This window comes from Primulina eburnea, unplaced genomic scaffold (assembly GCF_022965805.1).
Source record: "Primulina eburnea isolate SZY01 unplaced genomic scaffold, ASM2296580v1 ctg507_ERROPOS390280, whole genome shotgun sequence".
NCBI classification, from domain to species: Eukaryota; Viridiplantae; Streptophyta; class Magnoliopsida; order Lamiales; family Gesneriaceae; genus Primulina; species Primulina eburnea.
Window position 1 is genome coordinate 330274 of NW_027331309.1, and position 18884 is coordinate 349157.

General features: G+C 32.7%; 2 protein-coding genes across 3 annotated transcripts; both read right to left on the bottom strand.

Moving 5' to 3' along the window:
• Positions 1–11159: 11159 nt before the first annotated feature.
• LOC140821300 (protein CONSERVED IN THE GREEN LINEAGE AND DIATOMS 27, chloroplastic-like) lies at positions 11160–14454 on the bottom strand. Its single transcript, XM_073181756.1, has 7 exons — positions 13960–14454; positions 13426–13578; positions 13140–13217; positions 12588–12683; positions 12047–12082; positions 11633–11811; positions 11160–11547 (listed from the first exon to the last, which is right to left on the bottom strand). The coding sequence occupies exons 1-7, from the start codon at positions 14185–14187 to the stop codon at positions 11385–11387; spliced, it is 933 nt and encodes a 310-aa protein (XP_073037857.1). The 5' UTR covers positions 14188–14454; the 3' UTR covers positions 11160–11384.
• A 648-nt stretch (positions 14455–15102) lies between these two features.
• On the bottom strand, positions 15103–18577 carry LOC140821319 (uncharacterized). Of its 2 annotated transcripts, none has more exons than XM_073181788.1 (9): positions 18006–18577; positions 17769–17913; positions 17185–17353; positions 16840–17098; positions 16552–16655; positions 16282–16464; positions 16095–16180; positions 15793–15877; positions 15103–15558 (listed from the first exon to the last, which is right to left on the bottom strand). In XM_073181788.1, the coding sequence occupies exons 1-9, from the start codon at positions 18193–18195 to the stop codon at positions 15424–15426; spliced, it is 1356 nt and encodes a 451-aa protein (XP_073037889.1). In that variant the 5' UTR covers positions 18196–18577; the 3' UTR covers positions 15103–15423. The 2 variants fall into 2 exon arrangements, with proteins under 2 accessions (XP_073037889.1, XP_073037890.1); XM_073181789.1 differs by having other exon boundaries at positions 16552–16640; positions 18006–18574.
• Positions 18578–18884: the final 307 nt, after the last annotated feature.

The following is an 18884-nucleotide window of genomic DNA, read 5'->3' on the forward strand; positions in this document are numbered from 1 at the left end:
CCGGATAAATTATCGATTCTCGTTGTAATAAATGAGAATCGAGTTCTTACCGTTTTACTAATATTAAATTTGTAGTAACGAATGCTTACCACTTTACCAAAAGTTTTATCTGGTAGTAAATGTACAACCCAAATATTTTAAATCGTATAGTAGCTCAAACACCACTTTTCGATTTATTTACTCAGCTGAGAGAATTATTGCACCCAACAATCTCTCTCCCAATAATCGATTCTCCTTTGAATAAATAAGAATCGAACATGTAATCTTCGCTCTAATACCACTTGTAAGACCGAGTGTTTTTCGTCTTACCAAAGTTATAGATTGTAGTAACGATGCAACTCAAATATTTTAAATCATACAATAGTTCAAACGCCATGTTTCAATTGATACTAGTGTAATTAATTTGGACTATATTTACATTAAGATCAAAATATAATTATAAAAAATAGTGAGAGACTATATTGTAATTTTGATATATGAATTAAAAACATAAATAGAAAAAAACTCAAGTAGGAACTGAACCTATAATTTGTTGCTTAGAATTCAAAGGCTCTATTCACCAAGCTATATTTAGGAGAAAGTGTTGGATTCAAGATCCAATTAACAAATTTCTATCTAATTTGGAAGAAAAAAAAACTATGACTGATGCACATATGAAAATATTTAATTTTGCCAACTGTAAAGTATGAAATGAGAAAATTAAATCACGACGAATTTGATAGTTTTGGTGGATCTGCAGGATCCTCTGATCAGATAGAAGGTTTTTTTTTGGTATTAAATGGAAGTGAATCAAATATCGGACACATAACTTTTGATACGACAGCTTCGCATTTTGTTTACTAAAATCATCTTGCATGAATTACGAGGTTGCGTAGTTGCATTGTTTGAGATGAGATTCTGCCCAAAGGATGCCGAATCGGGTAGGGGACCATGTATCCGAATCTCCAAATCACATGCTCGAGATTCAACTCTTGAATAACAAATTAATTAAGTAGGCATTGATATTAAGAATTAATGGATGGAATAGACCAAAAATATGCGAGTAAATATGATCTCGCAATCGTGGGCTCACAACTCGCCCAACTAGGTTCGGACAGCGTTGACCATGGTCCGGAATAGCATAGTCATGTTTTCGACGAACCATCCCAATTAGTCGCAACATATATTCTTTCAGCCCAACAATCTTATAGATGATTCAGAGTTCAGACAGTGTGTCATGAACTGGTCATTTTAGTTTTCTCAATTGTTGTATGGTAGAATTTATATTGAGAACATGTTGATAACTTAAGGTTTTTGTTCTAGTTGGTTATATCTTAAGGAGTGTTCACAATCACTAAAAATAAGTGATTCTTCAACTTCCACTTCCAAAAATCTTTTTTTGGTGTTTTTAACTTCATATTTTACTTCTACTTGTGCTTAATTAAATTAAAATATCAACTTTTAGTGTCATGCTCATTTTGATTATTCAAAAATGATTATAATATTTTGGTAAATACATAAAAATTATCTTGACACTCTTAATTACACCCCCAATATTTTTGTCTAATAAATGAGTAGATATATTATGAGAGCCGAGAATTTTGCCAATAAAGCCCTGATTTACAAACTAAGCACCAAGTCTTATGGGTAGATGGAAATTATGGAGGAAATATCCTTGGAATCAAATCAGTCTTGTGATCTCGAAATTATGGAAGGAGATCAACCGGTTTATGGTAAGTTTTACACCACTCCACTTATAAATATACACTTTGGCTTAACAATGAAACTACACAAAAAATCATTAGAAACCTTATCATATTTTCGAGCCACTAGAGCCATAATTGTTAAAGCTTTGGAAAAATATTTTTAGCAAACTTCTGTTCTAAAGAGGTAAGAGAATTTTTGTCTAAATCCGATTTTCACCATTCAGAATTGTTGTTCGAAATAAAATATCTAAATTTCAGTCCAATCCAACGATTAAATTACATATATAGTTTTTGCGAGAAAGCTTATCAGATTATAGAAGAGAATATAATAAATATTATTCTTTATATAGAAACTGGTTAAAAATCTAGAAACCAGATCTTTATTGTTCGCTTCATGTGTCCAAATTGAAGCTCAATCTGACAGTTCAATTTGTTGGAAAAGCTTCTAAAAATTGACTGAAATTCGCGTGATAAATTTCAGCTAGTTTTTTTTCCACGTTTTTGGAGAATTTTTCGTCAAATGGGCTTATTATTTTAAAAAGTATAATTTGTATATGAACAAATTTTGTTTTCGAAAGCTTCATTCGAGTATGAATTATTCATTTTGTGTTGTGTTTAAAGTACTTTATATTCGAACACGGTTAAGATTCAACTAGATATAGGTAGAAATTCCAAAATACGATAAGTTTATTGCTTTGATACGGTGGAATACAACAGTTTTCATGGTCTCGCTTCCTTAGTAGATTAAAAATTAGAGATTTATATCAATAAACCATGGAAAGTTGATGATTTTCAGCGTTTACTATGATTTGTTATGACGTCAAGATTACAAAGAATGAATATGTTTTATGATATGTTATGTCAAGATTTTGAAAATATACATGTTATGTATTTCAAACGGCCATCACTTGCTGAGTATTTCATAATACTCACCCTTTATATTTACCCCAGATAAGGATGAAGAACAAGTTGAAGAAGAAGAAAAAGAAGAACAATAATAAATTTGGGGATGACGATGAATCCCTCCTCAATGAAGATCAGTCGTTTTATTTTCGTTATTGATATAAGTAGTAAAACACTTTTGCATTAACATCCATATTTGTTTTCATTTTGAAGTTTCATTCATAAAGATAAGGTTATTTTGCATTATTTATGAAATAGAATGATTTGATTTATAATGTAATATGAGAATTGTTGTTTTAAGATTGTGTGATTGTTAAACAGCGTCAGTGTCTATATGCATCAAGCTCGGGATGTGACATATATGTTCTCTAATAAGGGTTTTTTGATATTTTATTGAAAAGCTAGTATGAGAATCATTTATGAAAAATGCTAATATATGCTTATGCTTACATTTTGTATGATAAAATATTACAAAAATATATTTGAATCCAATTAGACCACTTTTAATTTTCTATTCTCTAATACTCTTGAAAAAAGAAAATTTCATCGTGTGTGTCAATTTAAATGTATATCTAGCATGACTTATCATTTATTTATTAAACAGTCTACCTTAAAAAATCCAGTTTTTATTTTATTTTCAAATGCTACAAACTTTTAATATTTTTTACCAGTTTTTCATAATGTATAAATTTAATGACTCTATAAAAAAAAATTGCACTCACTCACTCACTTACTATATGACATTTTTTAGATCCAAAATTAATAATGTTAGGATTAAATATTTAATCCTAGTTACCATAGGCTATCAAAATTGGCTAAAAAGTATACATAAAGAATATACACTTAGTTTTAGTGGTCACTTTTTTTGCACGTAGGAACCTATGTTCGTTGCTTTTTGGTGTGCACTGGATAAACCCCAGAACTAACACAATGGTCTGTAAACAACGCCAACCAAGAAATTACATTAGGCAAGTCCTATATTCGACACTCACCCCTCAAGATTTTGGTACGAGGAATCGAACTTATATTAATTAGACAAATGTTTATTTGTCCAACAACTCATACACACCTTTGAAATTTCTAATGGTTCACTTTGAAAGTTTCATCACTCTCAGTTCTTTTTCACTCTCTTTCCCTATTGACTGATGGCTCACTTAGCAAACGATACGCTTAATTTTCATGGCGAAAACAAGGGCGGCTAGATTGGACCTCAGCCAAGTCTAGCCATTTTCTTTATTACCTTATGGGCCTACCCAAATTTTCATTTAATTAATTAATTCTTGTTAATCCTAATTACTCTTAACTTTGTCAGTTTACACACTTTAAATTAATATATTCTTACATGTTCGGCTATAGCCTCCAAGATTGTTAATTAATATTGTTATTCGTTACCACAATATTAGTTAGTTTTTTTCTTCTACCTCGAGCTCGAGTTCTAATTAAAGTTTGAAAGTCTTCCTACATATTGCCAAAAAATTTAGGATTTAAACTACAAGTAAATTGTATACCATCCGAATAAAAAATATATACCGGTAGCCACTTGAGTAGCTCAAAAACTACTCAAATAGAAACAACTAAAACTCGAACTCGACTCTTTTGCTCAAACTACTCATAAGTTATTCATGAACGACTTGTCTCACTTGAACCCCTACTTATACATTAAACTAATTAAAATTTGTGGAAAACCTTCTTTTATTTCAAGCCTATACTTGAAATTAGAATTCTAAATATATTAACTTATCTCTAATACATCAATTTGACTTATAAAACCCTCCTTTCGCTCATGGTCATTATGTATGGAAAGATTTAATTTTATATATTATATATACGAGATATATTTAATATATAATTTTAAATCTGTATTCTATAGCCCTTTTTTTAAAAAAAAGAAAGTGTTTCATAGTTCAGGTCATAAAAGTTCCACAATGTCGGCATACGGATAGATATTGGGGGCATGCATGCAACGGTTGGATTTTGGACCCCGATTTTAATAGAAGAAATGACAACAAATTGGGACATTTTCCCAAAAGCAATAATGCTGGCCTTAAAAATAAATTGTCCATATTCTCACTTCATTCTTTTCCGTATTCAATAGTTTTATCATATTCACATCCCATCCAATATTCCATCGTCATGCATCACTTTTAATTATTCCCAATTCTTTTCCCTCGTTCCGTCCTATATAAGTTCCACTCACGTCCCAATTTATAATGTTAAAATCACAAACATATTTTTTTTCTTGTTCCCACATATAAAGTTGTTTAGAATATAAATTTGTGTCTAGTTTTATCCCCAAAAACTAGTTTTATTGGAGATGAGATTATCAATTACATATATACATACAGCTTTCAATAACTTCAATCTAATCGACGTATACACATCTCTCTCATGTCCAAAATAAACATATGTAGCGTGATGTTTACAAGATATTAGCGAGTGACTCATTGGACAATCCAACATATAACGGTGGGTTTGATCTTTGATATCATGTTAAGATTATGAATTTAAATTAACATAACTTCACCCCAAGAACTAGCTCAAGATAAAAGAATTGTTTAAATCCATACATACAATTCTCAAGAACTTAATACAATTGATATATGAATCGTCTAACAAAAGTAAATAATAAAAGCGCAAAATTTATATACGTTTTGCGCACCCGTTCCTTGATGCTTCTTGGCCTTGATGAAACATCAATTTTATGCTCGTATGCAATTATAAATAATAAAAAGATATTTTTGGTCTTGTATGTTTGTCTCTTTGTAATTTTGACTTTTTATGTTGTCAGCTTTCAATATAATTAGTTCATATCTTTGTAATTTCGGCAATTTTTGTTATTTTATCAATGTTACACTAATATTACACCAATATAGTGTTGACATGTGTAATCTTACATCAACAGTCTCCATGAAAAATGATTAAAATTTTCAAAAATCGAAATATATACTATTAAAGTTGATATTTAATAATATTAAGGATAAAATAAACAAAATGTAATATTTCCTACTAAAAATTTATGCTTGAATATTGCAAATAGTTTTTGCAAAAAAATTATGATTGATTGGTGAATGATGAATAGGAGCAAAAAGGAGATAGTAATGCCATAGCTTTCATATTTAAATCATCATGGAGACACTAGCACCACTTCCCTTCGACGCACGCTATAAACTCCCACCGTACGTCTTTTATCATTGCTCATGCCATTTTACCAATCATTCACCTGCGCTTTCAACCTTTAAATCAAATAAATTTTCATGCATATGACCTTACCATGTGAAAATTAAATTTTAGAAACTATAATCTCTTTTTGACTTATTAAACCAAAAACCACATTCTATATTAGATTATATTACTTTTCACGCCTACTTCCCTCCGCTCTCGAATCATATACAAAGAAATTTTTATGTATAAATAAATAAAATGAAATAGAAAAAAATTAAATTTTATTTCTTGATTCTTTGCATAGTTAAAATCGAATATTCTAGATTATAAGTGAAAATTTCCAATTTGTGAATCCCAAATCACGAATATTATACATTTTATTGTCTTTCGTAAATCGTAATCGATTATCTAACCCACTATAGTATTCTTATTTTGACTTATAATTCTAAAAAATCATAGGCTGTCAATGTCATCAGTATTATATGTACTACTAGTAACGATCTTGTCTACGAAAATTATTTCATAGGGTGGGTGTGATCTTTAGTTTTCACCTCATTTCAATTTTCATTTTTTTGTGTTGCTAACTTTTATAGTTTTATGTATTATGCATCACAATAATGACTTGAAAAATATTTTATTATTTTTAATTTTTCATCGCAATTCGAGGTATTTTATTTTGTGGTATGCAATCCAATTTAAATGTGTCATATATTTTTTCACTCAAACCAAATTTCTAACAAAAAAAAAAACTCTTGTGAGACGATTTCATAGTCAATTTGATGAGACAGATATTTTGTTTAATCATTCATGAAAAAGTATTAAATTTTATGTCAAAAATATTATTTTTTTATCGTAAATATGAGTGGAATTGTCACCTCACACAAATCAAATCTGTGAGACATTCTTACGCGAAACCTTCCCAAGTTCTAAAAAACTATCTAGATTGAAGCCATGAAATTCTCCCTTCACATAGCTTGTTGTTCTCTGCGGCGGTCTAAGAACAAAAAAACCGTGTTAGAGGATGAAACACCACCAACACTAGAATCAACTACGGGAATAAAATTATGTAAACTAAAAAATATTATCTACAATTGATTTAATGAGTAATTTACTTTTATATATAGAGATATATACGACATGCAATTTTTTTTCTAGTAAAATTAAATTATCTGTTATATATTTTTAGTAGTATAATATGATGAGTATGTCTCTTGTGAGCACTCTCACTGATTTTTATTCGTGAGACGTGTCAATCATGCTTATATTTATTATATTTATAATAAAAAGTAATAATTTTGACATAAAAAATAATATTTTATAATATATGACTCAAATAAAATATTCGTCACATAAAACTAACCCGTGAAATCTTCTCACAAAAATGTTTGTTTAACATGACACCTTGTATTTTTTTATCGATACGTCTAAATACTATCAGATCGCCACAGTCATTTCCGTTTCTATACGAATCCTCTTTGCGAGATTACCACATACAAAATAAATAAATAATACACACACACACGCAAAATCATCGAGAAATTATTACAACTCGATAGGTCGATTCGGCCTCGCAATATTCACCACAATCGGTATAAAAGTTAAGCAAAGTACTGCTCAGTCTCATTCTCAATTGATATCGACGATATTGTCGATAAACTTTAAAAAAACATAAACTCAAAAGGTGTAGTAATTATAGATGTTTTAAACCAGTAGAAATCTTGTAAAAAGACGGAAGATTTGAACTCGTTGTAAACACTAGTTGGTCTGATATGATAGTAAAGTGGGATAAAAATATTACAAAATTCAAATAACCTTAAAAATACATACATAATTACTTGACAGTTAAAACAGAATTATTACAATTTAAAACCCCACAAAAAAGTGAAGTGTGTGAGAAAAATATTATTGGAATCATGTTTCCTCCGCTGTGTCTTCAAGGGAAAGCTGCTTTAGCCATTCAAATGTTCGATAATGGGTCCCGTGCTTTTTCGCCGCCCGCTGTTTCGGCGATTCCGTCGGTTGCACCACACTACTTTGCTTCTCCATCTCACTCGCGCTTTTCTTCATGCTCGCGAGTCTTGAACGAACTGTATCCACCGTATCGTTCGAACAGTTGCATCCACCAATTAGAATACCTCTCGGTTTCCTTTTCTGGGTGTCGGAGATGATCTTGTTATTGCTGCTATTTCTACTGGTGCAGTTACGGCTCCTGAAGTTCTTGCAATTGGTGTTGGGAATGGGACATCGTGTTTTGAGATCATGTAACGCGATTTCTGGAGGGGATGTGACTAAGATTCCTAGTCGAATAATGTTCCACACGGATGATGATGATGATGTTTTCTTGGAGCAGATTCCAGTGTTGGTGCGCATAATTCCCGGTATGGGGAAATTTGTTCTGGGTGGCGAGCTCCGGTAGGAATGTAAGTGGTTTTGCGGAGGATGCGTCAGCTTCCGCCACTGCGGGGTAGTCGCTGCGGAGCTTCGGCTGCTGTACGAACGGTGGCTGCTGCTGATACTGCTGCTTCTGCTAGAAAACAGCGTGATCGAAGAAGATCCATCGATTGATTCGGACTTTGAGATGGACCGATGAAACTGAAATAATCCTTTATCAGAGCTTACGGAACGGCGGAATGGGAGAATTTGTCCCTGGAAAAACACTTCATTTGCATCGCACATTTCTGAATCCTTCGATAGATAGCAGAAATGGAAGTCTTCTTGAGCTTCAGCTGCTTGCAGATGAATTCTTTCTTCTTCTTCTTCTATACGTTTTCTTGACAAATGATCAAGTGGAAGATCGCAAAACGAAAGTGCTTCTTCATCATCATCTTCATCTTCACCTTCACCATAATCTTGTTCTTGATGTAAATTTACAGCATTTTCTGTTGAATTCGCAACTGCCATTAATCTTTCTAATTTTACAAATTTGTTCTCCATTTCTCACTCAAGAACTGGTGTCGAGAAGGAAAAGAATTTGGGTTTACTTTACATTTGAGAAACTATATAATACGTGGGAATTGAGAAGAGTATAGAGGACAATCGAATATTGAGTTTGGGAAAAAGAAAAAGCAAACTGCAGCTACTGGTGTGGGAGATAAGATTAAAATAGAAGTGTAGATTACGACTGCACCATGGGTAGTTTTCTGGATATATTAGTTTTTAATATATTAATTTTTTTATAATAACTAATGTATTCTCTCATTCGGTGTGTACGAAAGATGATACTGTTATTTGAATTGATTATTTATATATGGAATTTATATTATAATTTTAAAATTATCGAAAAAGTGCAAATTGAAATGTTGAAATGAAAAGAAAAAACAAGTGCAACATGTTCATATAAAGACAATTTTGGGAAAAAAAAAGGTGTATTTTTTCAATATTTAGAGAGATTCTTTATATACAGATATAAATTATTTATATTATAAAAAATACACATAAATTTCTATTCGAAATTTAATATTCAATAACATTTAATATTCAATAACATACTAAATCAAAATTTGACCCACATAAATATGCTTTCGGAGACATGTCGGGTTCCTAAGCAAGTCGCCCATTTTAACCGTGTTCCGAAAAGCACGGATTAAGTACAAAACGTGAAAGAAAAACTTCGGTTTGGAAAAAAAATGTCAACCTAAGACTGATCACTTTAAACCCGATTAAGCGTGCGTGAGTTTTTAGATAAAATTTAAGTCTACTTTTTGTTTTTATAAAAAATTTAAACACCTAAAAGACACTAATTTTTTTAATAATTACTCTTAATAATAAAAAAATGTCTAAAATTTATATATTCATTCTTAATTTTGTACGTTTATATGTTCTGTAGAGTGCGTTTGGTTTCAAAAGATTTTTGCTTAAAATTCTTTTTAAAAGTGTGTTTTTAATATTGTGATTTTTACTTTTTTTTTACTTGCTAACTATGAATTTTTAATTTAGTCTTGTAGTTTGCATATTAGTTTTATTTTTAGTCATGTTAATGGTGAATGACATTTTGTCATGTAATTTATAGATTTTTTTAATGTTGTCTATCGTGCATGTCAAAAATTGTTTATGTCAAAAATTGTTTATGTGACAAACATGATTGCTGACATATAGGTTCTTGGAAAGAAGCTTGCATGTCTAGTGATTTTTTTTAGCTACCAGAATAGATGTATATGGTAGGAGAAAATAAATGTTTTGGTCAATTAACGTGTCTTTTTTTTTATATATATTTAGATTCATTAACTTTTCAATTTTGATTTTGGTACAATATATTTTGAATTTTAGCTATTTAGTTCATCTACTACTGGAATGTTCATTTTTTTATTTGGTTCATCTACCACTGGAATGTTCATTTTTTTGTCGGAAAACGCTAATTAGATTGTGGTTGAAGCTACCGTTGCCAAAAATTTGTAGATTTTGAAAGGAAATCAATTTATTTGGAATCAATTTAACAAAAAAAAAAAATTGAATAAATCAAACAAACTTTTCAAATTCCATGCATTCCGCCATAATCATTCAATGATTGTATAACTACCATTGGTCCACGTATCTTTTGGGCCTACAATCACATATCTCACTCTATTCCATAGAATTATCTCACTCCTTGTGGTGGTTTTCCTCATCTTTTCAAGCACTCGAACTCAGTACTTCTATCTCAAAGACATTCGTTCTTAGAGTGTGATTTCAGACCCAAAAGATCAGTAGACTTATGGTCATTACAATAAAAGACGACATGTAATCATATCACTCACAATATTCCATGGACCGTGAGGATGTGATTTGCATGTTCAAAATATGAGCAGGCTCATGGTCATAACAAATTGTGACACCAAAATGTGCCTTACCTACCACCTAATCAAGGTTTCTAGTAAACATTGAACATTTTGATGATAGCTGGATCAAAATAATTGAAATTGAGAAATTATTGTATCAATATCTAAAATTGAAAAGTCAATGGATCAAAACAAAAATAGACAAATTGTTGGGCCAAAATTATATTTTTCGCATACAATAATTTCAAAATTATTGATATACTTTCTTGATATAAACATGACAATTCCAGAAAAGATAATATAATAAAAAACTTATCACAGATAAAGATTCGTGATACCGTTTCACAAAAAATCTACTCAATAATTAAACTTCGATACATTTCAAAATAATAATTGTAATTTCTTCCTTTTAAAAAATTTTATTGTGATATCTCATAATCATTAGTTTCTGAAGCAGTTTTGTAGTAGCTCTAGGGAGAGCTTGTGATGAGCGGAAAGAAGGAAATAAGTAAGCTTATAATAAAGGTCCATATGAAGCAAAAGTGAAATCGACAGCAATTCGGACAAGTTGGGTCTCCCTGATTCAAATATGGTATCCTGAATTTTTCCATTCAGAATTTGTTTCTTGAATATTCGCAATTAACTAGTTGCACCATCTGGAAACCTTCATTATTTATTGAACTGTATGAATTTGATCAATTGCTATTGTACAAACATCGAAAAATCCAAACTAAAAGTCACGCGATTTCTGCAATTAATGCTTTTAAGCAACTCTGAGATATCTATATTTTCTCCAAAATGTAAGCCAAATGATTTACAACACCTGAAAATCTGCATCACCTAGCTTGTGCTGATCATGATTAAATGGATTTTCACAAACTCACTTAAGTAGATCTTCCCATTTGCAATATTGCCCGCCTGCTAATACACGGTAAAACCTGTCTCTGCAGTAGACAGGCCTTCCACCTGCAGCCTCTGCAGCCGCGGCTGCTAGATCATCATCAGTCTTGACATCAAATGGTAATCTTAACAACTCCTCCTTCCTGTATAATCGTATTGAAATTGTAATGTGTGCAATTGTCATGTTTTCTCAATTGAGAGATTGGAGTCTCCACTGATAGTTGTTACCTTAAATTGAATTTTGAGCTGATCTTTGAGACAGAACCATTGGATTGGTTTTCTTGGACAAAAGTGTTATGGATGAAGTCCTCTACTGGTGTAGCAAAAATAAATAATGAAACAGCTGTAACAAGCAGCACTCCTGTTCCAACCAGGGTCTGCTTCAGTAACTTGATGACTGGCTTGACCTATGCACATAGATCACAAGTTTCAGTGAGTTTTGATGATGATCTGAATAAGACTTTGATGGTCTAAGAATTAATGGACTTATTGTTTTACTGCACAATAAGCTCTTGATTGATTAATTGTTTTAAGGATTTTAAATTTCATCATCTATTTGTGGTCCTGTGCAGCATAAATTTTTTTTGTCCCAATCATCAAATTTGAAATCTATTAAACAACTATACTTTATCCATCTTGTACCTTATATGATCCCAGTAATCTATCACGAGCAAGGATCTGTAAACAAAAGAGACAGAATGGCTGTGATAAGTACTCAAAAGAGAGGGAATGACTGTGATAAGTACAATTGATCGAATCTATCTTGTTTTCTTGTCCCCCAAATTTTCTTTAAAAAGCAGAGCGGCGTATTCTGTTAAACTCACTCCTTCAAGCAGTGGATTGATGACAATCCCCTTAAATTTTCTATATTTTAGCAAATTGGGTGCTAAATGTTATAAATTTTTAATGTGTATCAAATCATCAAATGCTGTTGCACTCGTCACAAAAATATAATGGTTCACTTTGCATCAGTGGAATTTTTTATTTTTATTTTTTTGTGAATTTCCCATTTAAATAGGAAAGACTGAACTGCAGATATCTATATTAAAATTTTGAAATCTGAAAAGGCTGGGTCCTCTTATATTTGCATTATGCCAGTTGCCGGGAGATATGAACTTTGAAATTGATTTTTGGCAAAAATTTCATCGTAATGCTGTCAATACAGTTTTGAATATGCACCAACCTCTGGTGGTTTCACCCACATTTGACCATCATACCATCCAGTTTCTTCATAAGGTATGACTGCCGATAAAAGCCTGTCTCCGACATAGCTCCATCCCTGTCAAATTCGTTGTACTAAGCTCAGGATGCATGGAGACAATAATGTTTTGAAACTTGATATGGAAAGAAATAATTTTATAGGTAAATCTGCTCAGTTAGACAAACATGAGAGATGTACTGCTCTTTTGAGGATTTATGAGAGACGTCAGGTCTAGATTAAAAGAAAGGCATGCTATTGTGAAATCTAATATTTTTCTGTTTGTCCCAGTTACTAGCTAACACAAACAAACTAAGATGCAGAAAATTAAATTAGAAACTATTGGTCCTTTCATTTGTAGAGGATTGAATCCATTTCATATGGATTGCACTTGCCAAGAGATCTGACAGTAGCTAGTTCAGCTGACGGGGATGTATTGTAGACTAATATTTCTGTCTTTTGCCTTCTTCTTTTTTGGTGCTACCTCATGTTGAGTGATTAATTCATGCAAATATTTTCAATAAGGACAGGACATACCAGGTAAATCCTCAGGACAATTAAAGAAACAAGAAAAAGTGTTCCTGTACCAGCAGCAAGGAAGAAACGTAAAGGATCCTGCATGGTTAAAAAAGTGTTAGCTTCTTCTAGTTTTAGAGAAAGGGAATAAATGTTTCAACGCCAGAACTTGGATGAGTTGCATGCATGAAGAGTTTGGTTATCACTCAACACAGAACCCTTCGTGGCATGTCTGTTTTCTTAATCGACCTATATAAACTTTTTAGGTAACGTTATCCTTAAAAAATGTCCATACACTTCCAAGTACCTTTGATAGATTGAAGCTTGCTCCTGCAATAGGTACTCCCAGGACTGTGAAAGTGACTAACCAAAGTCCTCCTAGGCGCAAGAAAAAGGATCCTGGACCCAGGTCAGCCCATGAGTATAGTGTTGATTCTTTCAGAGACGAATATTCATTTACCTAAGAAAGCACCAGATTTTGTTGGTGGAACTCACATAAAAAATTTGTAATCAAAATGTGAATATAATGTATCCTCATTATCTTGCTTCATTTTTTAACATTGTCACAGGAAGTGATCATGGGGATTCAAGTTTGACAACCATTCGACTCTGCAACTGAAGATATGGGATGGGATTATAGCGGTGGCATAAACATTCTCAGTGTGTCAAAGGTAATCTGACATGAGAGTACACCTCGTATACTTAATTCTACTCAAGATTGTCAATCTTTTTTGCTCAATTAATCATCTTCAGGGATTTCGATGAAGGTCCGAGGTGTTCAGGAATTCCATAGAAGGAATTAATTCAAATGTCCAAGAAAACAGAATTACATGAGACATACCGGTCTTTGTTCGAATGGCACCTCGATTTCGAATCCAGGATCCCAACTCTGGCCAGACGCCCCCCCACCTTTGCCTCCATCCATTTCATCTTTCAAGCCCCTAACAGCAATCCTTCCCTGTAAAATCCTACATCTTTGGTATGTAAACATGGAGCCGCACCCCTTTCCAATCTTGATCTCATGTCTAGGACTCGAGACAATAGTACAATATATACTCAGTCGAAGCATTCTCACTCTCTAACGCTGTAGTGATCGGATAAATGTTTTTCCCAGCTCTGAGAATTTAGAGTGGAGGAGAACTGAGTTGGAATTTCACGTTATATTTACGGAGTTAATCTGTCATTTGTTTTATAGTCGGAAGGTCACTTGATATATTTATTTAGATGTGGTGTAGTAAAATGGGATTATCCGGAGGAAGATATTTGTTTTTTGTGGCTGAGGCAGATGCTGTGCGAGTGTGGAGTGGGTCGAACATTTCGTGCCAACAAGATCTTAGCACGCTGCTTCTTCTTCGTTCCTGCGACTCACCACGTGGAAACACCGTGGACTTGGATTCCCTTGTGAAGCACAAAATTGTCCTAAATTTTCTAATTACTATGTCTATGACATATTTTGTAATTTATAATTTATAATATATGTATGTATATAATATATACATGGTGAATTAATCGATTAGTTTCAAGCATAAGTTAGTGCTCTTTTTAAATTTATTTTTATCATGCTATTCTAAATATGTATGTTATCTGTCGTTTATGCATCCATATATCCATGGCATAAGGTCATATAATTTCATGCTATTTCTAATTATGTTGTTTTTTATTCTAAAATTTTTAAAAATATTTTCTGATACTCTTTTTAAAGTAATGATTGAATATGAACTCTTGAAATTAATATAAACTAAATTGGAATATAGTTTCTTATAATACAATTGTGTAAAAATCTTAAAGTACATAATGATTAGTGAACTAGCATACATAAAAAGATGTATTATCATTCTAAATTACTGATTAAAGTTGGATTAAACTTTAATAAAAGATTAATTTTTTGCTTCTTGATTTCGACTTTTTCGGTGCTTTTTTGAGAGTCGAAGAAGTATATTCTATATCTGGATACAGTACTGAAAAGAAATAATTCTCAGAAGACGAATTTTGATTAACAATGATTCTCAGGCGCCCCATCTAACATGCATTAGAGACCTACAAAACTGATCAACTCGACAACAGGATTAGCTACCATATACACCCTCCTATATAGATGTAGCCGAGGCGAAAAGACAGTTAAACAAAAATTTGCAGACATAATTCTGTATATCTTTCCGTCGTCTTTCCCTTTCATGTGGAACCAGCCAATACGCGTCGTGAATCCATCTCACATTGGCTTCTTGAGATCGACGACTCAAGGTAATACAATTGATGCCCTAGAGACTTGATCAATAGAACGAATTTCAGACAAGATATGTGTATATCACAAGTTATGCTTACTCTGGTGAAGCTGCTTTCCCCATTTTTTAAGCACATACATGCAACCAGCAGCGGAGAACAGCCCAAAAGCTGCAAATGCAGTGAGAGTCGAATTCCCAATATACTGACAGTAACCTCTCTGCAATATAAACAATATCCAAATAATTTTAATCACACGCTCAGTCTCCACGTGATTAATTCTCTTCAATCATCTCTTCTCCAGCCTTTTTTTATCTAGAACAGTCCTTTTTCCGGGTTAAGAAATTTCAAGATGGAGACATGTACTCAAAAGCAAAAACAAAGGCTAAAATATGAAAATTTGTAGCTCTGCAATTGTTTAAATTTTTTAAAGCAACATGGTTAAAGAATGTACCAGCATCAGGAAAACCAAGACTGCAGCATTTGCGGGTGCGAGTGATAGGGTCATCATTCCTCCACGAACTTCATTCGGCACATACCTATGAATTGCATTGAAAGGTGAACTAAGATGCAAGTAACTAAACTAAGTCATGACATCTAACGCTCAAACTATATGCTCATCATATCATATAAGTAAAATGCAGGACTAAATTTTTTAAACCACTGGAATTAAAATAGCAACAATAATCCACACCATAATGATCCAAAAAGCCATAATTTGTGACTAAAAAGAGCACAAAAGCAATAACAGCTTACATGGTTCTCAATCTTGCAAGAGACGGCAGAACCAGGCCCATGCAAGCATGAAATATGCAAAATAGTACCACAAGAATATCAATATCCTGAACATATTTATACATTAACCATGTTATCAAAACCGGAAATTGGATTTATGAAGCTCAATTGGTCCCACAAATTAATAAATGATTGAAGAGTTCCATACCTGATAATCAAAGGCAACAATAGACAAAGCGGTGCCCATTATAATAAAAACATATACTAGATATTCCTCTGTACGAATTGCTAATGATCCCGGTAACAACCATGGGAATCCAGTGCTACCGAGCATCTTAGAACCCAACATACAAGGATATATCAAACCCAATGATACTTCTCTCCCATCAGCCTGCAACACTTGACAAGTTCCAAATATTAAAAAAAAATTGAACTAAGAGAGAAAAGTATCTTCTATCAGTTGTGCTCAAGATCTTACCACTACAGTTGGAGCCCAAAGAATCCAAAAAGCTGTAACAGAGAAGTGAACAGAAGCTTGCGCCAACGATAATAGCCATATTCTCTTGTCTAGCAAATGAAAATCTAAATTTGTCACGTGAAGGTTTGAACAGTTTTGGAAAACTAAGATCTATACAAATGTTGTAGCAAACAGTGGTACTGACTTCTTGATCTAGCTATTATGCAAGTAACTTGTGTGTTAAAGTACTAAAGACAATATATCAAAAACTGGTTTTCCGATATTAATCAACAATGTCAGAAAACATACCACAGAGAATGCGCCTATGAAACACAATACTATAATCCTTGAACAGTGTTCTTTTAGGAGCTTCTTTCCAGCCTTGGGTAACATAGATAATTGCAACAACAACCAGAACCACAGCTACATTCCACTTAGATCTAATGTTTTTATTGACATCACCATCAATCAGATAATTGCCAAGCACTTGACTGCCGATGAAAGATGCAGATTCAAAGAACGTCATCAACCAAAACATATGATTCAACGAATCTTGCCTCTGGCCGAGCTGCAAAGCATACAATGTAAAAGATAACTGGCATTGCTAATCCAATCACCCGTATTTGTTTATCAAGACAAAATCTTTATCCTAACCTTGTCATGCTCGATTACTATCCATGTCTCAAAAGAAAAGGAAAATATTGAAGAGGCCAGTGAAAGACAAATGCTTGCCAACCAAATAGCTGGAGTGCTATTGACCATCTTCAATATGTTCACAAAAAGGTGCAGCATGTAAAACAATAAGCATAGTTTCTTATGACCCCTGCGCGTAAAGATCTTAATAACATCAAAATCTCGATCTACAATAATTTCGTGTTGTATTGCAAGCGCCAGGTGTAGAACAATATCAGCTAGTCGAAAAACAAATTCTTTTTTTTTTGCAATTCAAGGTACACATTTAGTATTGCAAGCGCCAGGTGTAGAACAATATCAGCTAGTCGAAAAACAAATGCTTTTTTTTTTTGCAATTCAAGGTACACATTTAAAAATCATCCAATAATATAGGGGAACCAGTTGGGGGAACAAGGCGCCAAGGACAACACCCAATTTATTTTGATTAGCTTTAACTAAATTAATCACCCAACAGATTATAGAGATGGATCAAAACCACATGTTTCCACATTATAACAGGTATTAAACTAAAATGACACAATCAATTGCTAAAGAAGTACACGTACACTAAATCAGAAAGAACTCCAAGAAAACTCCCGATAAACAGAGAGACCGCACATCCGACGCATAATAAAACCAGCATTTGCTCTTTATTCAATCCATAATAGGTCAATTCGTACTCTCCAAACACATCCCACAAGCCCTCCATCACTATTAAGCAAAATCCAAAATCAGCCAGCGAGAAAGGACTTAGATTCTAAATCCACAAAAATAATATCATAAAAGATACAAAATTAAAATACCAGAGGAAAGTGAGTAGAGCAGAAGAAAGTCTCGCTGAAAACGAAGAAAGGAAACGGTAGGCGCGTGATCGAAGACATTTGCCGCACTTCGCGCCGGATAAAGGAATATGGAGAAGAAACTGGAAATGAATAAAAATATGTATACCACTTTGTTTGGCTCCCAGATTTCGGACTCAATTACAACTCCCATTAGTGAGGGAGAGCAAAGATTGCAGCTTTAATTGTAATTGTTCAGATGGTTAAAAACCCAGACGGTGATCATGCTGAAAAATTACAAAGTAAGATCAAATATTTCACTTGTAACTGATATTGTCCTGATCCTTCAAAACACCGGCGACAACCATGGTAGCACCAGCAAAATCAGAAGCACATGTTGCACTTCAATGGAAATAGTTCGGATCCTTGAAAGCCCATATGAGAATCATGCTAGAATTACACCAAATGATTTATTCCAGGCGTGATTGCAAAATTTAGCAGTTTTATGGTTTGATTTGAGAAGTGTAAACTGTTCTCTGGAATCCGTGCGGGAAACCTAATTGAATTTTGCCTTGGCCCAACGGTTTTTTTGATGTAAAGAAACCCCACATTCGATTACATTAATGACCCAACCCAATCAAAGATCCCCTCTTAAATTTGTTTGTGTAAATTCATATACATCCATTTTTAGTATTTGTTTTTTTGAAAATATACTTTTTCTGAAAAAAAATATTTTAAATTATATGAAATATATAATATATTGAAACAAAAGATAATTTTTTTATGGCCAACCGATATACAAACGTGTTGTGTGAGTAACATTGTTATGTGAATCGCTAGAAACATGTGAAGTGGAAACAAATAATAAGAGGAAAGGCGAAAAATATATATTTAATTTTAAAC